General features: G+C 41.6%; 1 protein-coding gene across 1 annotated transcript; it reads left to right on the top strand.

The window, feature by feature from the left end:
* The first annotated feature begins 856 nt into the window (after positions 1–856).
* On the top strand, positions 857–15,965 carry LOC108922602 (LIM/homeobox protein Lhx2-like). The gene is made up of 5 exons (XM_029252839.1): positions 857–976; positions 2,630–2,832; positions 4,159–4,541; positions 13,509–13,714; positions 15,253–15,965. Exons 1-5 carry the CDS (start codon positions 857–859, stop codon positions 15,544–15,546), a joined length of 1,206 nt encoding a protein of 401 aa, XP_029108672.1. The 3' UTR covers positions 15,547–15,965.
* Positions 15,966–17,509: the final 1,544 nt, after the last annotated feature.

The following is a 17,509-nucleotide window of genomic DNA, read 5'->3' as shown; positions in this document are numbered from 1 at the left end:
TTTGCGTTTTTGGACATTTAATTATTGATCTGTTTGGTTTGTTTTTCCTATATTTAATATTAATATTAATACTAACAGGCGGTAATTTGAAGAACTGGCGACGCACTCCGCAGATACAATCTGTTCCGTTCTTTCCAGTGAGTGACAAATTGCCATTAACAGAAAGAAACAAATATAAACGTGCTTCAAAAGTGTACTTCGCAGCCACGCATTTCTGAGGACACGTTCGTCGTTTTCTCCTCCGCTCTTTCTGGCAATTTTTCGAACGATGGCAACAATTCGTGGCCTTAGTTAATTTTTTTTTTCTTAGTCTGCCATGAACGCAGCGCCGCAGCTCCCGTCGAACTCTTTTTATCTTCGCAATAAGATGTTTGAAAAAGGAAGAGAAGAAGGAGGAATTGAAGAAGTAAAAGGCCGAGCTGCTCCCGAGAGCCCCTGAGCCCCGGGGGCTGTGCGAGAGGTGCTGCGGTCACGGGTTCGAACCCGGACTTTGATTGATCTGCTGCTCACTTCGGACTTTCCCCACTGGAATGTCTTCATCTTTTTGGTTTCGTGTCCGCTGTCCCCGCAAACAAGAGGAAGGGGCGAATTTATGACGCTGAACTGATCAACTTTGGGAATTATAATAGTAATAATAATATTGCTATTAAAACACCTCCCCGCCTGTTGCTGCGTGCGGTCAGTCCCTGAGACACTAAACATGTGTCCGTCCTCTTCTTTTTGACTGACCTCTGACCTGTCATTGAGATTCGCACCTGATCCGGGGGGACACTGTCCGTCCATACATGGCCTAGGCCTGCGCGCTCCTCCGAGCTTTCGGGAGCACGCGCGCACCGTGCACGAGCGTGCCGCCGCGATGCTGTTCCACGGGCTCCCCGCGGGCGACGCGCAGGGAGGGATGGACGGCGTGGAGCGGAGGGGAAAGGGCGAGTCGGGGGCCATCAGCTCTGCCATCGACATGGGAGAGACCGAGACGGTGAGTACCCTCCACGGGCACGCGCAGGCGGATATAATATGTGTGTGTGTGTGTGTGTGTGTGTGTGTGTGTATAGATATATATATATATTATATATTACATATACATACACACACACACACACATATAATATATATATATATATATATATACACTCTGCTCTAAGGCCTTAAGGCAGATTTATGACAAACAAAATACCTTTCTGACCGCTTTACTATATAAAATGGGACACAACTTCACCTTTGGGTTAGGGTTACCTTGTAAGAAGAATTTTTGTCAAATTAATTAACAAATGATTTGTACATCATTTGTCCACACAAACAAAGTGTTATGAAAGCATTTTTTTACAATCCATATGAATTCGAAATTTTAATATGATTTAGATTATTACAGACATGCATACTCAAATTTGGATTAATTACAGCAATGTTATGTTTTCTCTGATTTATAATCTTATTCAGATGTCCACTGTGTGTTGGGCATGACGGATTCTCAATAAGTAGCCAAATTTCCTCATAAGCTTTTTATTGTGGACATAATTTCCTCGGATGCACTAAAATGTATCAAAATGATTTTTGCCCTTTGTTCGTATACCCAGGTCTATGATAAATAAGTGACGTTTGATCGATTTAATTTTTTTTAACATTTGCTTTCAAGGTACGTTTAAGAAAAAAACTTATAAGCATTGAAATACGTCAATTATTCATTATTTATATTATTTTTTTAAAGCGTTGTAAAACACTCCGACCTAATTCTCTAAATGAATCGGCTAAAAATACAAAAATTTCTTCCATTTATTTTAGATTCTCAAAACGAGCGGCCAGTTAGTGCTCAATTTCTTACGTGTATTCTCCGTATATTTAATTTAATTTTTATATTCTGGAAATCTATTAACCACCGGATCGTAGAGAGTCTGCGTCGAATCGTCTGTGTTCTCTTTTTGTATAATTTTGATGGGGGCAGAATTATTATGTGCCCCGAGAGAGGGGCCCCGCAGTGCATTTAACGCCGAGCATTTTCTTCTTCTCTTCTTGCTCTTTAAAGGATTTCGTGTTGTTCTTCTTGTTCTTGTATTTTTTTCTAACTCTCAAAACTGTGAGTGTGGCACCAGTTCGGTGAATCACACCCCAGTTACTTACTTTACAGGCAGTCAAGTGTCTTCGTTTTTATAAACCCGTTTGCGTCCAACTTCCAGGTGTTTTTAAATTTATTTTTAATCTACCCCGTTTTAATGTAACACAACGTACGCGCTTTGCACTATTTTTTTCCCTTAGCCTACAGCTTAATACATAACAAAATATCTTAACGATTTAAAATCAGGCGTATTTTTTTGTTTTAATTTGTTTTGCCATAATTGCCGTAAATAACTTTTTTAAAACTTGCTAAACTCATTTGTACCAAATCAGTATTCTGCATCATGATACGTTAATTTGACCGGAAAGATTAATTTACGAAATAAAAAGTCACGCAAAATATTCCACGGCTTGGAGACCAGTTACGCCCCACGCAATACACAGACAGTCAATAGTGGAGTTAAAAAAAAGTGCGCTGTTATTCCACGCACCTCATCGGCGGGTCCTCGCGCCAGTTGTGTGTTACTTCGGCCCTTTCGCTCGTGGGATTTACCTGGATGTGCGATGCTCGCTCCTGCAGAGCGCGGCCTCGGCGGGCGGCGAGCGCGCGGCCCTGTGCGCGGGCTGCGGGGGGCGCATCTCGGACCGCTACTACCTGCTCGCCGTGGACAAGCAGTGGCACGTGCGCTGCCTCACGTGCTGCGAGTGCAAGTTGAACCTGGAGTCGGAGCTCACGTGCTTCAGCAAGGACGGCAGCATCTACTGCAAGGAGGACTATTACAGGTGAGTGATGGCGAGGGGGGCGTTATCATCTCACTCCCATTATAATTTTACATATATGCTATATATATTATATATATATACACACACACACACACATTTTCTGAACCGCTTGTCCCATACGGGGTCGCGGGGAGCCGGAGCCTAACCCGGCAACACAGGGCGTAAGGCTGGATGGGGAGGAGACACACCCAGGACAGGACGCCAGATTGTTGCAAGGCACCCCAAGCGGGACTCGAACCCCCAACCCACCGAAGAGCACCACCGCGCCCCCCATATGCTGTATAGAAACATTTATTTATTTAACTGACGCTTTTCACCAAAGCGACTTGCAATCTTAAACTGCTTGCAGTTATTTACCCATTTATACAGCTGGCTAATTTCACTGGAGCAATTTTTGGAAGGGAAGTACCTTAAGGATACTAGGGTACTACAGCTGGAGGTGGGATTCGAGCCACTCACCTGTAGGTTCAAAGGCAGCAGCCCTAATCGATAGACTACGAGCGGTCCCCTAATTTTTCGTACATATGTGTTTTATGTAAAACATATATGAATAAATATATTTCTATAAATATATATTTATATATGTTTGATATGTTTTATATATCTGATGCTGATATATAGTTGATGTCGCGCAGAATATAGAGCATCATCATAGCATGGTATGTATTTATTTAATTAAAAATATGTATGGAAACATATCGAATGTATTTGTTTAAAGGCATGCATTGGGGGCACGGTGGTGCAGCGGGTGAAGCCAGTGCCTTGCTGTTCAGCATGCGCGGAGTTCGCGTGTCCCAAACCCCTACCAGTTTGCCCCCCCCAGACGTGTACGGAAGGAGGCAATGGCTCACCTCACCACACCCGTTCCCCGGGGCACACCTAGTCATGCTCACCTGTGAGCTAAGCCAATCCGTGTCACATAACGTTCTCCTAATAATGTTCATTGCTTTGCCTGATCGTTGTTAATTTTTTATTTTTTTAAGCTTATATAAACGCACAGTCGATAATATGAATGCTCACCCAGGCTCTAGATACATAATCTAGAGGTCCTAACTGTAGCGCACAGTCACCTCAGTTTCAATAAGTTACCGGGAAAACTTTAGATGGGATTTTCAAACATTGTCAACTCTTAGTATTTGCGCCGATGTGTGTGAATGTGTGCGTGAGCGCGATTGCCCTTTGATGGATTCGTGTCCCATCCAGGGTGTATCCTGCCTCACACCCTGCGTTTCCAGGCTAGACTCCGGACCACTTTTCCCGCCCTCCCTTAGCCTTTCATCCCCACCCGATGTTCACACACTCTCGACACACTCCTCTCCCGCGCAGGAGGTTCTCGGTGCAGCGGTGCGCCAGATGCCACCTGGGAATCTCGGCGTCGGAGATGGTGATGCGCGCGCGCGACCTCGTGTACCACCTAAGCTGCTTCACGTGCACGACGTGCAGCAGGATGCTGACCACGGGGGACCACTTCGGCATGAAGGACAGCCTGGTGTACTGCCGCGTGCACTTCGAGACGCTCGTCCACGGGGAGTACCAGGCGCATTTCAACCACGCGGACGTTGTCTCGGGCAAGGGCGGAGGGCTCGGACACGGGGCTCCCACGGCCCTCGGGCTGCCCTACTACAACGGCGTGGGCACCGTGCAGAAGGGCCGGCCGCGGAAGAGAAAGAGCCCCGGACCGGGGTCCGACCTGGCGGCCTACAACGCAGGTAGGATGCTGGGGGGGCGTCGCTGGGGGTCAACGGCCAGCGGAGACGACGATCACTTTCCTGGAGAAAAATTCACGCATGAAAGTATGACGTAAAAGCAAATGCGCGCGAAAAAGAAAGCCGGCAGTAAAATGTCGCAGTTTGCCCACTTTGTTTTAGGATAAAAGCAGACTAAATAATATACGGAAAATTATTATAATCAATGTAGATTTTGGCCAGCAGACCAAAAAAACTGCGGAAGCATCGGCCTCTGAAAGAAAGAGGCGTCATAAACGACACAGCACCACTCTTTGTGCAAAACAATAAATGAAACAAGCGAAGCAACATCAATTTTTCGATGCCAGTTTATTTTCAGTTATTATAAATTATGTTTGTCAGTTTTGCAACTGAAAAGACGGAAGTTATATCCGAAAACGTTTCGAATCTAGCTCGTCAACATCCCGCTTTTATTCGTCGCATCCCCCCTTTGTGAACAGCGGCGCTGATTATGACAGATTTCTGAACTTATGATTTATGTAGTTATGAATCGGTGGCGAAAAGGCGGCGGAGGCGCGCGGTGCTGCTCCTCTCTAATGGGGATGTTGTCATAACACGGATATCGAAAGGAAACCAACAGTCTCGGAGGTTTAATTAGATGTAATTTGCTACGTCATGTTAATTAAAGGAATCGAGCGGGGCGCCCTGTGAGTGTGCGTGCGTGTGCGCGCGCGCATTTCGCGCGCTCGCGGAAAGGCAGGGAACCGTTGCGTTCTCGTTGCATCAGACAAAGCGCAGAAGATTTTGCCACTTTCACGCCTGACGTTTCAATTACGCTGGCACCCGTTATAATCCACTTAATAACTATAATTATGTTTGTATTTCCGCTGAGACACGTTTCCTCACACAGCGATATTATCGCAGACCCCTTAACAAATGACCTTAATTTCAGCAGCAATAAATAAAACGCATCCATCTGTCCATTGTGCGGGGTCGCGGTGATCCAGAGTCTGTCTCGGAAACATAGGGCGTGAGGGGAGATCAATGAGGAAAAGAGAAAGGGAAATAAGTGAGATATTAAACCTTAATCATAATTTAGAAAAGGTGGATTACTGCGAGTTCCTGGCGATTGAAGGGACCCTACTGGACAATCGTTCGGAAAAGCGCTCGGCCCCTTGCGCACCGGGCCTTGAGGCGGGGATTGGGGGAGGGGGTCCAGCTGCAGGGCTTTGGAGGACGATGGAGGCTGACAAGTGGAACATGGCTCACATGGAAGCAGGAACTTCAAAAGATGAGAGGAGAGGGGAATGGGGGCTCTCCGGGGGGGGGGGGGGATCTTAAAAAAAAAAAAAACCTCACCCCACTTGTTGAATAGCAATTTGAAGAGTATCTAGGTCAGTAAATCAGTGTTGGAAAACTTGTTGAACGTGGGGGCACCTGAAATGAATTCTGGGGGAAAAAAAAAGCTTTTCGCTCTTAGTATGTTCAGATTATTTTTTTAACAGCCAAAACTCATTTTATCCAGAAAACAGCCCGTCGTCACTTGTCAACTTTAGATTTAATTTTAACTTAAGAAATTCATGGAAAAAACTTTTGTGTTGTAATAGTAATAATAATAATAATAATAATAATAATAATATATAATACTGAATGACAATGATTCATTCCATAACTCTTGTGTAACACAACACAATTTCAGACAACAATATATTTAACACTGATAATCTATATAACATCAATCTGTATAGCGCACTGGGCACTGGTGAAGCACAATAAGTCTTGTCATTTTAACTGTGTTTTACATTGTTAACATCAACATCTAGGCCTGCATATTTAACTGTCTTTATTTTGCTGCAGGGAATAGCTTGTCAGGACTGATACATTTCTTTTTAAAGACATATAACTATCATCACCTCGTTTGAGAGGGCTTGCAATGTGGAAGTGATACAGGTTTATTTCAGTCTGTCTCATTTGTCATGCGAACTACATTTTTATCACCAGGAAAGTGCTTTTTTTATGAGGGAAACCTTGCCTTGTCTTGCGCAGCTGAAAACGCCTTTTTAACTCAGATTGAGTTCCATAAGAGTCCTTCTCCTTTTGTCCCCTTGGTTTCTTCTGCTCACATTCGACAAATTACTCAAAGTCAAGAGATCAGAATAAAACAAAAACAGCCAAGAATAGAGATATTTCTGTGTGTGTGTGTGTGTGTGGGGCAGTGAATGATGAGCAGTGTGACACTGATGGTGACAGTTACAGCAATTGTGATAATGACAGTGACAGTGAGAAAGATAGTGACCGTGATGATAGTGATGGTGATTTTGACAGTGTTTGTGACAGTGACAGTGCTCATGGCAGCGAAAGTGATGGTGACAGTGATAATGATAATGACAGTAACAGTTATTGTGACAGTGACTTTTGCAGTGAGAGTGACAGTGATGGTGGCAGTGATAATAAATGAGACTGTCTTTGTGACAGTGAAAATTATTGTGACACTGATGGGGACAATGATAATGATTATGACAGGAATGGTGACAGTAACAATGACCGTGACAGTGATAGTGATGGTGACCATGATAATGATAGTCACAGTGATGATGGCAGTGATCGTGATAGTGACCATGATGGTAACAGTGACGGTGACTATGACAGTGGTCATGATACTGACAGTGACACTGTGACAGTGATCATGATAGTGACAGTGACTATGACAATGATCATGGTAAGTGAAAGTGATGGTAACAGTGACAGTGATAATGACAGTGACAATGCAGCGATTATGTGATCATGATAGTGACAGTGATGATAAGAGTGACAATGACAGTGAGTATGACAGGAATCATGATAGTGACAGTGATGGTAAGAGTGATTATGAGTAAGACAGTAACAGTGACGTTTACAGTGATGGTGACAATGACAGTGACAGGCTGCACAGAACATTGTTTTTCTTGCGATTATTAACTATTCAACCATCATCACGTCTAAACCTGAACAATTTGTCTGACACTGGAATTGGACACTTTTCCAGTTCCTGCTACAGACCTTTTTTTTTTTTGCCATATCTGAAACCTAATTTGAGTGATTTTATTTTATCACTAAATATTTCTCGTTACTATGAATACACACACGAAAACTGAATCTAAAAGCCGGACCAAGACTTCGCTCGAGATTCAAACGACTGAAGAAACTCGGGCGCGTTTTTGAACTTTGCTGCCCCCTTGAGGTCATGTTGACTCCACACGTCACACATTTGTTTTATTGATAATACGGTCATAAGCATAAAATCACACGTGTGGCACATACGATCCACTCCTTCTTGAAGAAAAAACATGCAAGATCAGGGCAATATTAACACTTTTCTGCGTACGAATAACGGATTTAATCTGTAATCTGTAGCAATGCGAAACGCTTATAAATTTCCATCAGGGCTGTTAAAAATCGCGGTGACACAGAACCGGCGGTAAAATATGCTGCGGGGTCCTGGATCTCCGGGGTGTGATCATTTAACGGCAATTATTGCGGCATTCGTGTTGCTGTGTGTTGGTCACAATCGGTAATATTTCCGTTGTCACATAAAATATTATCTGAGAAGTGTGATTCTCGCAGCAACACTTGCAGCCCTGCCAAGAAACTCTCCTCAAGAAAGTGTGTGTGTGTGTCATTGTGAAGCGCTATGCTGTCCACGTCTCGGTGCTGCATAATGGAAATTACAACTCGAAAACCTCCCATCATTTCCATATTAGTGGTAAATTAAACGGCACGGATGAACGCGTGCATTTTCGTTACTCTCCCATTACGCATCTGTTTAGTTTCCATGGTTATAACTTAACATGATTATTAATAAATCCATCTATGCAGGTCAAATTCAGAAGCGTCTCACTCACTGCCCATGTCCGTTCACTACTGAATTTACCTTTTTGAAACTAATTTCACCCTTTTCCCCATGTGCTCGAGTTATTCAGTCATAAATCATGAGTCAAATGAGTTGTGTTAAACCCAACACGTGGGAGCCTATTTTGCTCCCCCCATCCCCCATCCGTTTTAAGAGTAAATGTGACACTGCCACTTGTACTGCGTGGAGGGTAATTACCATAGTCCTTGGCAGCGCAGTCCAGAAATCTGTATACGATCATCTAATTTATAACACAAAGTATATCTCACATTTTTAGCCTTCACTGTGGTAAAGCGGTATTTATGTTTGCTTGGAGAGTGCACGCAACATCAGTTTCAGGAGATGAATATTGTGTCGCCAACATTGTCCTCATGTAGCACCAATTAGAATAATAACACCTCCCTACTATTTCACACTATTTGTAGAAAACGTCGCTCGAGGACGGACCCAAAGGTCGCAGGTTCGAATCCCACCAGCTGTAGTAAACCTGGAGCAAGGTTTTTACCTTAAATTACTCCGGTAAAATTACCCACCTGTATAAATGGTGCAGCTCCTAAATGTCAAGAAATGTGACATATGTTAAATATATCTCCTGTGAAGGATATCGCCACTGCCTTTCAGACTCAACAGTTTAAGGAAAGATAAAAAATCAAATTGATTTAGGAAGAAGTGGCAGCATTTGGCACTGAACTATAGCCTTTAAAAGAATGGAGGATACTAAAGAAGAAAAGTCGTGAAGAAATAAACTAAAAGCTGGAGCTGATTGTTTTTATATTCATCATATTCATCATGATACATCATCGTGTTTTCAAGGAGTTCGACAGTTTTTCACTATTTTCTGTTATCCCGCACTTCGGACCTTTATTGCAATTTCACATGGATTCCTTAATAATTTGTAAAATGATGTAAATGTTTGTATTATATAAAACGTATGAAAACATACAAGCAATCGTCGCCTGTTAGTTTCGTTTAATTCCATCCATCGAATTTCAGTAATTTCTTTCCCTGAGCAGGGTCACGGTGGTCCGGAGCCTATCCCGACGGGGCGGCGCTACACCGTGAATGGGCTCCCACTGTTCAGTTACTTTAGTTTAATTAGTTTTTAATGGCTTGCAGTACAATTCCCCCCTTTGCTCAGTGAAAAAATGAAAATGGTAAAATTGGCGGGAAGCCTCAACCCTCAGAGATGGTGCGATCATTATTTTTTTTTAAAGAAAATTTAAGGCGAACAAATATTGTTAAGCATAGACACACTGAAGACAAAAGTGTAGCAAAAAAAAAACAGGTAAAAAACAGGTAATAAAGCTAGGTACAGAGAAGATGCGAATGAATGAGTGAATGAATGAGTGAATGAATGAGTGAATGAGTGAATGAATGAATGAATGAATGAATGAATGAATGTTTGCAGTCTACTCAGCAATGACCTCCTGGATATTCCAATGTCTTTGCTGTCGGAAAGAGAAGATCGGTGATCCCCGCTCGCCGCTATACTCTCCGCAATGCCGTGGGGGCGCATTTAAGCCATCGATCCGCAGCCGGACTTTGCCGCACTTTGCAAAATGATCGCATAGTTACATACCAGGCTCGTTACCACGCTCCCGACTCACGAAGACCTTTGGAACACGTTACTGGGAGAGCGGCAGTTAGAAGTTTTGCACTACACAGCACTGTGAAAATCTGCATTTTCTAGAGTAAAATATTGTAGCGGACGGATGGGGCGAAGAAGGACGCACGGACAGCGTTTATTACGAACGTTTATTGGAACAGCAACGCAGGGAAATAATGGTTTCGGTCCGAGGACTCCTTTCCTCAGGCACCTGCGTCTGAAACCAGCCGTACTCAGCCTGCTTAGCCTTTTCCCAGATTTCCTAACACTGTCCAAGAGGCACTCAGCCCCTTGTTATAAGGCTTATAATAAAATTATTATAAGGCATATAATTATTATTATAAGGCTTATAATCCCTGAGATCCTCCGCTTGGACAACTATTTCACCTTTTCCCCACTATCCCAACTAAGGAACAAATCAGTGCCCAGATATGTAATAACACCCAGTAAAATGAAGGAGAAGTGATTTACACCATTATATGGGATAGGCTGCATTCTCTGAAGCTTTGCTGTAGATTTACTGTAGCACTACTGAGTTTGTATAATTCATTGTTTACTATAAGTTTTACTGTAATGATACTGAAATATTGCAATAATCTTACAGTATCACTGTGGGGGTCATCTAAGCAGTATAGTGAACAACCCGTAAGTCACTATTGATTCTTTTAATTTTGATATTTTTATATGCAAAACAGATTACAGTAAAGATGATACTTTTTGGACTAGTAGTAATTCAGTGCATAATAGACTTTTTAGTCTTTAAACCCCACAAGCAATTTGTTGATAATTATTACATTTACATTATGTGACACTTTCCTTCAAAGTGTCTTACAGTGTTAAGATACTTAAATTATTTACCCATAGCTGGGTAATTCCACTCGATCAATTTAGAATAATTACTTTAGTCAAGGGTACTACAGCTGGAAGTGGGGATTCAAACCTGCAACATGTGGGTCCAAAGGCAGCAGCTCTAACCACTATGCTCCCAGTTGTCCCCTATTAATTATTAATATAATTATTAAATAATATCATCTAAAAATTAACATAATAAATGTTATAATAATTATAACCTGCTACTATCTTCACCTAATTAGTTAAAACGGCAGATTGTTAGCTGTAGCTAAAAACCCAAACTTATGGCACATTCTAAAAAAATTTAGATTGCTTACAAAATTTAGCTACTTAGTATTAGTAACCTTTTAACTGATTTCATTAAACACTTTTACTAACATTCTTTCTATTTCTGTTCTTTCTATTTCTAATTAAAATGAGTGGGTGATTGTTATGCTGGTGTTGAGTCCTCAACTTAAGGTCAAATAAAATTTGCTTGGAAAAAACATGCAGGAAAAAGCTCAAAAATCATGATCAACCACCCTACCCCACACCGTTTCCTTGAACCCGAAGTTATACAATCATACATTTATGAGATATTATAAACTCAGCCCAGTCCAGTATTGACAAGAACTGTAAAGCTTTCTGAAATACTGGATGTCTAATCCATACATTTTTGGAGTCAAACTAAAAAAAAAATCATTAATTGTATCGTAAAAATATAAGGAGTCAATAAAAATGATTTCATAAAATTCTTTCAGTGTTTTATCTTGGTGTGGTCTTTTAAAAAATGCAGGTAAATACATTTAATGTTTAAATACAACCTGTTTAAATAACATATCCTGTTATTCATTAAACATTACATTGGAAATATAAATTTATTACAATAAAATCTCCATACTTAGAAGTCTTAAAGAGGACTTTAAAAGTACAGTAGTTCCATAAATTATTGCAGCTAAACATCACAAATATAGTACTTTATCATATTCTATTATTTAGTTTTCATACTGTCTTAAGTATTACAGCAGTGATTCCAGCAGTGATTTGCAGTGAATTTCTCATAATTTTTTTTTTTCTAGTAACAGTCCCAAGAAAGCAGGAAAAAGTTGCTCAGAGATACTTTCGGGAGGTGCAGAGTACAACATCACTGGCTTCCTATTCAGGTTAACAGAAGGATTGTTTGTTGTTTGTCCTCACGGGACCAGCTGTGTGTTTAGGGTTTAACTCCTTCCGGAGATATGAGCTCTTCAGCTGTCACAGGTTTATACAGCAAATACCGTGAGACTGGATTTGGCTCCGAGGCTTGTTTTACCAGGAAGTCACCCCAAACTTTAAAAATGTATATTTGAAACAAGACCTAAAACTCAAAACTCCAGGTTGAAGCAGAAACTCTTTTTTTGTGTTGTGTGTACAGCTGGCTGATTTTATCTTAGGATTTTACAACAGGAGTGGAGATTCGAACCCAGGTCCTTCAAGTACAAACTGACAACTCACCGTTGCACAACTTACTGTTATTTTGCCTGTTTTAGTCCTGAAATGTTTAAAGTCAATCATTTTAGCCCTCAAATCAAGTGTGGACTCTAATTTACTCATCCCAAACACCACTTTTAACTCTTTTGTTAAAGTACATTTAAGTAAATGTCTCATCTAAATCTGTTTGCCAGCAAATCTACAATATCCATAATGCCCACCTGCAATGCACAGGCTGAACTGTGATCATAGTTACGAGTTACTGAGCCACCTAGGATGCATGAAAATTCAGGAAGAAGGCAGCACTTACGCTGGTTTACTGCACAGGAGTGTAAATCAGTCTGAATTTGTGGTGTTTGCATGAATACATAAAACCAAAGTGCAATTTTAGTTTAGTGGTGTTAAAAAACGTGGGTCAGAATTATTTTTGCAATGGCTCTTCACTGTAGCATTATTTTAAACATCTTATTTCCAAGTTATTAGTATTTTGTACGTGCCTTGTGATGGACTGCTGTCCCAACCAGTATGTAACCTGCCTCGCACCCTATTCTTCCAGGATGGACTCCGGACCAATGCGACCTTGCTTTGGACAAGTAGTTATTGAAAATTGATGGATGTATGTCTGTACTTTTTTGTACGGATTTTATGCACATTGATTATCATTCCTGAAATGGAAATGTAGCCAGAATTTAAGAACTATCATTGCTATAAAATGCAAATTAGGGGTGCTTTAGGGCTACAGGAAAAATAAGACACACACGCACACGGGCGAGCCGGAGCCTAACCTGGCAACACAGGGCGCAAGGCTGGAGGGGGAGGGGACACACCCAGGATGGGATGCCAGTCCATCACAAGGCACCCCAAGCAGGACTTGAACCCCAGACCCACCAGAGAGCAGGACCTGACCAAACCCCCCTGCACCATCACGCCCCCTGCAGACAAATAAGAGTCAAATGCAAAAACATATGAATGATTAGGATCACCTTACCTGTAACATGTTGCAGGTCACACATAAGACATAGAGTGCAGTACCTTGCAAACTTTGCACTAAGGTGAGATTGGATCCATGGAAGACTAGTTTTTCATGATATTTCAGCAGTTAAAAAAACCTTTTGTGGACCACTCAGAATTCGGAGGAAGCTGGACAGTTTAAACTTCCATGCTAAATGCACACCTATCCTGTGTCTTGCCTCAGCCCTCAGCTGTAATGAGAATGACTGCGACCCCCTGGACCGTGACTCGCACTACAGCTCCGGCCAGAAGTCCAAGCGCATGAGGACGTCCTTCAAGCATCACCAGCTGCGGACCATGAAGTCCTATTTTGCCATCAACCACAACCCTGATGCCAAGGACCTGAAACAGCTTGCCCAGAAGACAGGCCTTACCAAACGGGTTCTGCAGGTGAGCACGGTATTGAACTGGTGGGTCTAGAGCTTTGGTGTGTGTGTCCTGGTCCCAGTAGGACTATCTCCATCCCCTCTGAAGAACTAAATGCAGGAGTGCAGCATTTTACAGATTTGCAGTTTACTGCAGGCTTCCCCCACATAACGAGCACAATTCTTTCCAAAGAATCTGCTCATAAGGTGAATTCTCCCTAATTAATGTGTTTCTGTGCTACGAAAGGTTCAACAGTTTTTCTCACCAGAAGTGCAAAATTCTTGAGTTATTTTTTAAACGCAGACAAAATCTGTTTCTAACACAAAGTCCATATCATATGAATGCTATCTAATCTATCAATGGCTACAACTGCTTATCCCAAGCAGGGTGGTGGCAAGCCAGGGCCTAACATAGCTGCACAGGGCAGGGGGGGTGATGTGACACGCCCCGGACGGGACATCAGTCTGCTGCAGGGCACCCCAAGCAGGGCTCGAACCCCAGACCTGCCACACAGCAGGCCCCAGCCAAACCCGCTGCACCACTGCATCCCCCTACCTAATGAAGCAATTTTTGTAATTACTGTAATCACTCATAATGCCCATAACCCCTCTCTGCTGAACTATTTGTGAAGTGTGATTAAATAGTGAATTAAATCAATACTGTTCATGACGATACTGCTTTTCAAGAGTATTCTATGCCATTGATTACTTCAGGTATTAAAATGATGGCTAAGGCTTTCCTTTGCCTTTCGGTCTTTTCACCGTCTTGTAGCACGTTGTTTCAGTTTTTCTTGCTGCAGGGGTCATCACTAGTCACCAAGCCCTGACTTTCTCTCGATAGCACTTGCCGTGTTGTGATGAAAGAGGATATGAAAAAACTTATGAGATTTTGGATTGATGCTTACCAGCCAGCACACAGCCACACGACCTGTGAGATGGTGTAGGAGAAGCCACACCATGAATGGGGAGGAGGCTGGTTGATTTTTGTGGAACTCAACATTATCAAGACTAGAAATTCCTGTTCTCGTAAGACATTTCTCATGTTGGTTGATACCACGTTACTTAAATTTTAGGACCGAAATTACACTGATCTCCAAATATAAAGGCTTCTTATGCAGGGGAAGATAATTCTGTATTTAACTGTCTTTTCTGTATTTAACTGTCTTGGCTACTGCATTTAAATTTTGTCACAAAAAAATCAAAGATAGTGTTGATATGCCAGGATTAGTTGTATGGTTGGTTTTTTTTAAATTTTTTCTGTGCAGGTTTGTTGATTATTATGAAACAGTATACTGTCCATCTTTGTATGAGGGTCAGTCAAGAAGTATTGTTTTAGAAGAGTCGAAAAAATACAACTGCAAATGTTTTTTTGACTCACCTTCGTGTTGAAGGTTTTTTAGCATGAGACATGGCAGTGCTGAGTACATTCTCCTCTGTAAGTATCGACTGTAACAAGAAAATGCCGCATTTTGTGCATTGCTTGGAATCAGGCCCTTTTTTCGATGTTTTTATTAATTTTTGTCACATGACCACGCAATCTGTAACCGCTCGATTCCTCGGCAGGTCTGGTTCCAAAACGCCCGGGCAAAATTCCGACGGAACCTCCTGCGCCAGGAAAACGGCGCGGCGGACAAGGCATCGGATGGATCCACGCTACCGGGTGGGTCACCCTCTGGCCCCGCCTCTGAGATCTCCAATGCCTCCCTGAGTCCCTCTAGTACACCCACGACCCTCACGGACCTCACCAACCCTACCATGCCCCCCACCGTTACCCCAGTGCTGACCTCTGTGAGCGGGGGCCTGGACCTTCACGACTCCAGAAGTCCCCCCCAGACGACTCTTACCAGTTTATTCTGATATCACCTGATTCCTTCTTCGAAGACCTTCAAGGAAATGTACTGTAAACAAGACAGTTAAAAAAAGCATAACGTTATAACGTTAAAATATGACCACATCTCTTAGTTTTGTCCCAAGCCTATTTCAAAATCTTTGTATGTACGGCTACTAAGCCTAACAGAAATTTTATTTGGTTTCTTCTTTTCTGAGAACCGAAGAGACACTTTTTCCCTGTCATCAATATGTTTACAGATGGAGAAACGAAGAACTGCCTAATATTAGAAAATTACTTTTGTTTCAACCACCGACACTTGTCTAGCTGTAACATGGGCTGTGAATTCACCAAAAGAGAGTGACAGAGATTTGAAAGGACACACTTTATAATGGCAGATTGAAAAAAATAAAGCGATGACAAAGGATGGAAGACAAACTTTATCCAACTACAATCTGTCCTGTGCCTTATATACGTCCCTCAAAGAAATCCTCTAACACTGATTTTTGTCTTTACCCATCACTTTACAATGACAAATATGATACACAGAAACGGCCTCGGTGTGTACAAAATTTCACCTCTTTATTATTTATTCATTTACCTGGTGCTTTTCTCCAAGTACAATGTTAGATTTGTGTATTAAGATACTAAAAGGCATTTACCCATTTATACACCTGGGTAGTTTTTATTGTCTCAGTTTACTGTAAGTACCTTCATCATGGGTACTACAGGAGGAGGTGGGATCTGAATCTGTGTGCTTTGATTGCAAATGATGGATCTTAAATACTATGGCTCCTGCTACCTCAAAAATGACAACTGAGCTACAGTTTTAAATTTTTGCACACGTTTAAAAACTGTAATGATGATAAAATGCACATGTCAGAGCTTATTGCTTGTGACACCATTCAAGAGGGCTGACAAGACTGTGGACATCAGACTAATGTGGGTAGGATCAATGTGCTTAAAACATATCTATGCGAAGAACACCACGCTTTTTCCACTGAAAATGCACCTCATCATTCTTCTGTAACAGAGCAGGACATGAACATCATTATTATTTGTGTAGCCTATATCTCATTCACGTACAGTACCGATGTAAAACGTTAGCATGGGTATCTAGTTTTGTTCATGAGACATTTGGTGAAGAAGTTTGAGAAAATGAGAAAATGAGGCATCATGTCTTGCCACCTCTTCCACAGCAGTTCCCAGAATTATATTTTTTAAACTTCTGTCCAGTTTGTCCCATACAAGTGTTCCCGAAATTGCTCAGGGTCCAACTGGTGCTGCATTCAGGAAAAAAGTATTAATAATCCAGGATACTTGTTTCATTAAATAATTACATATGGTGTGCATACAAAAAGTACCTTTAATGACACAAGTGAGTTGGTACCTTCTTGCATAAAGAGGGGAAGCATCCTTGGCATCCTTGACAGCAGCTTCACTCTCAAGGACAATTATAATATTATATTTACTGTATTTGCAAGACCCTTTTAAGATGTCTTTTACATTTACATTTATTCATTTTGCAGATGCTTTTGTCCAAAGCGATGTACATCTCAGCAAAAGTACAATTTATGCATTATATTAAGAGAAAGAGACATAGCTGCAGACATGAAAGTCTCAAGTAAACCTAGTTTACCTACCACTTGCTGCACCGAGGTTCATCGTTCGTTTCCCATTGTATTTCTCCATGATGCTAAAGCCCCAAGTCCCTCTGATAGTTAACACTGCATTATTCATTGTGTTTGCTCTCATACAATGAAAAATTCTTTAATTCTTCACATCACAAGTCTGTATTTTCGACTGCATGTTTAGAGTAATGTATGTGCTTTTATCCCAGTCTTTTTAAATGCAACACACCATGCTAAATTTGTCATAAATTATAAATGAAGTACTATGTAAGACATCATTTTATTTGGGCAAACCATTACTGTAACCACAAAAACGGTACTTTGAGTCAACCAAAAATTATGGCAACCATTTGCGTTTACT

Source organism: Scleropages formosus, chromosome 6 (genome assembly GCF_900964775.1).
Source record: "Scleropages formosus chromosome 6, fSclFor1.1, whole genome shotgun sequence".
NCBI classification, from domain to species: Eukaryota; Metazoa; Chordata; class Actinopteri; order Osteoglossiformes; family Osteoglossidae; genus Scleropages; species Scleropages formosus.
Note: the sequence above shows the minus strand (reverse complement) of the source record. Positions and strands in the feature narration are given on the sequence as shown.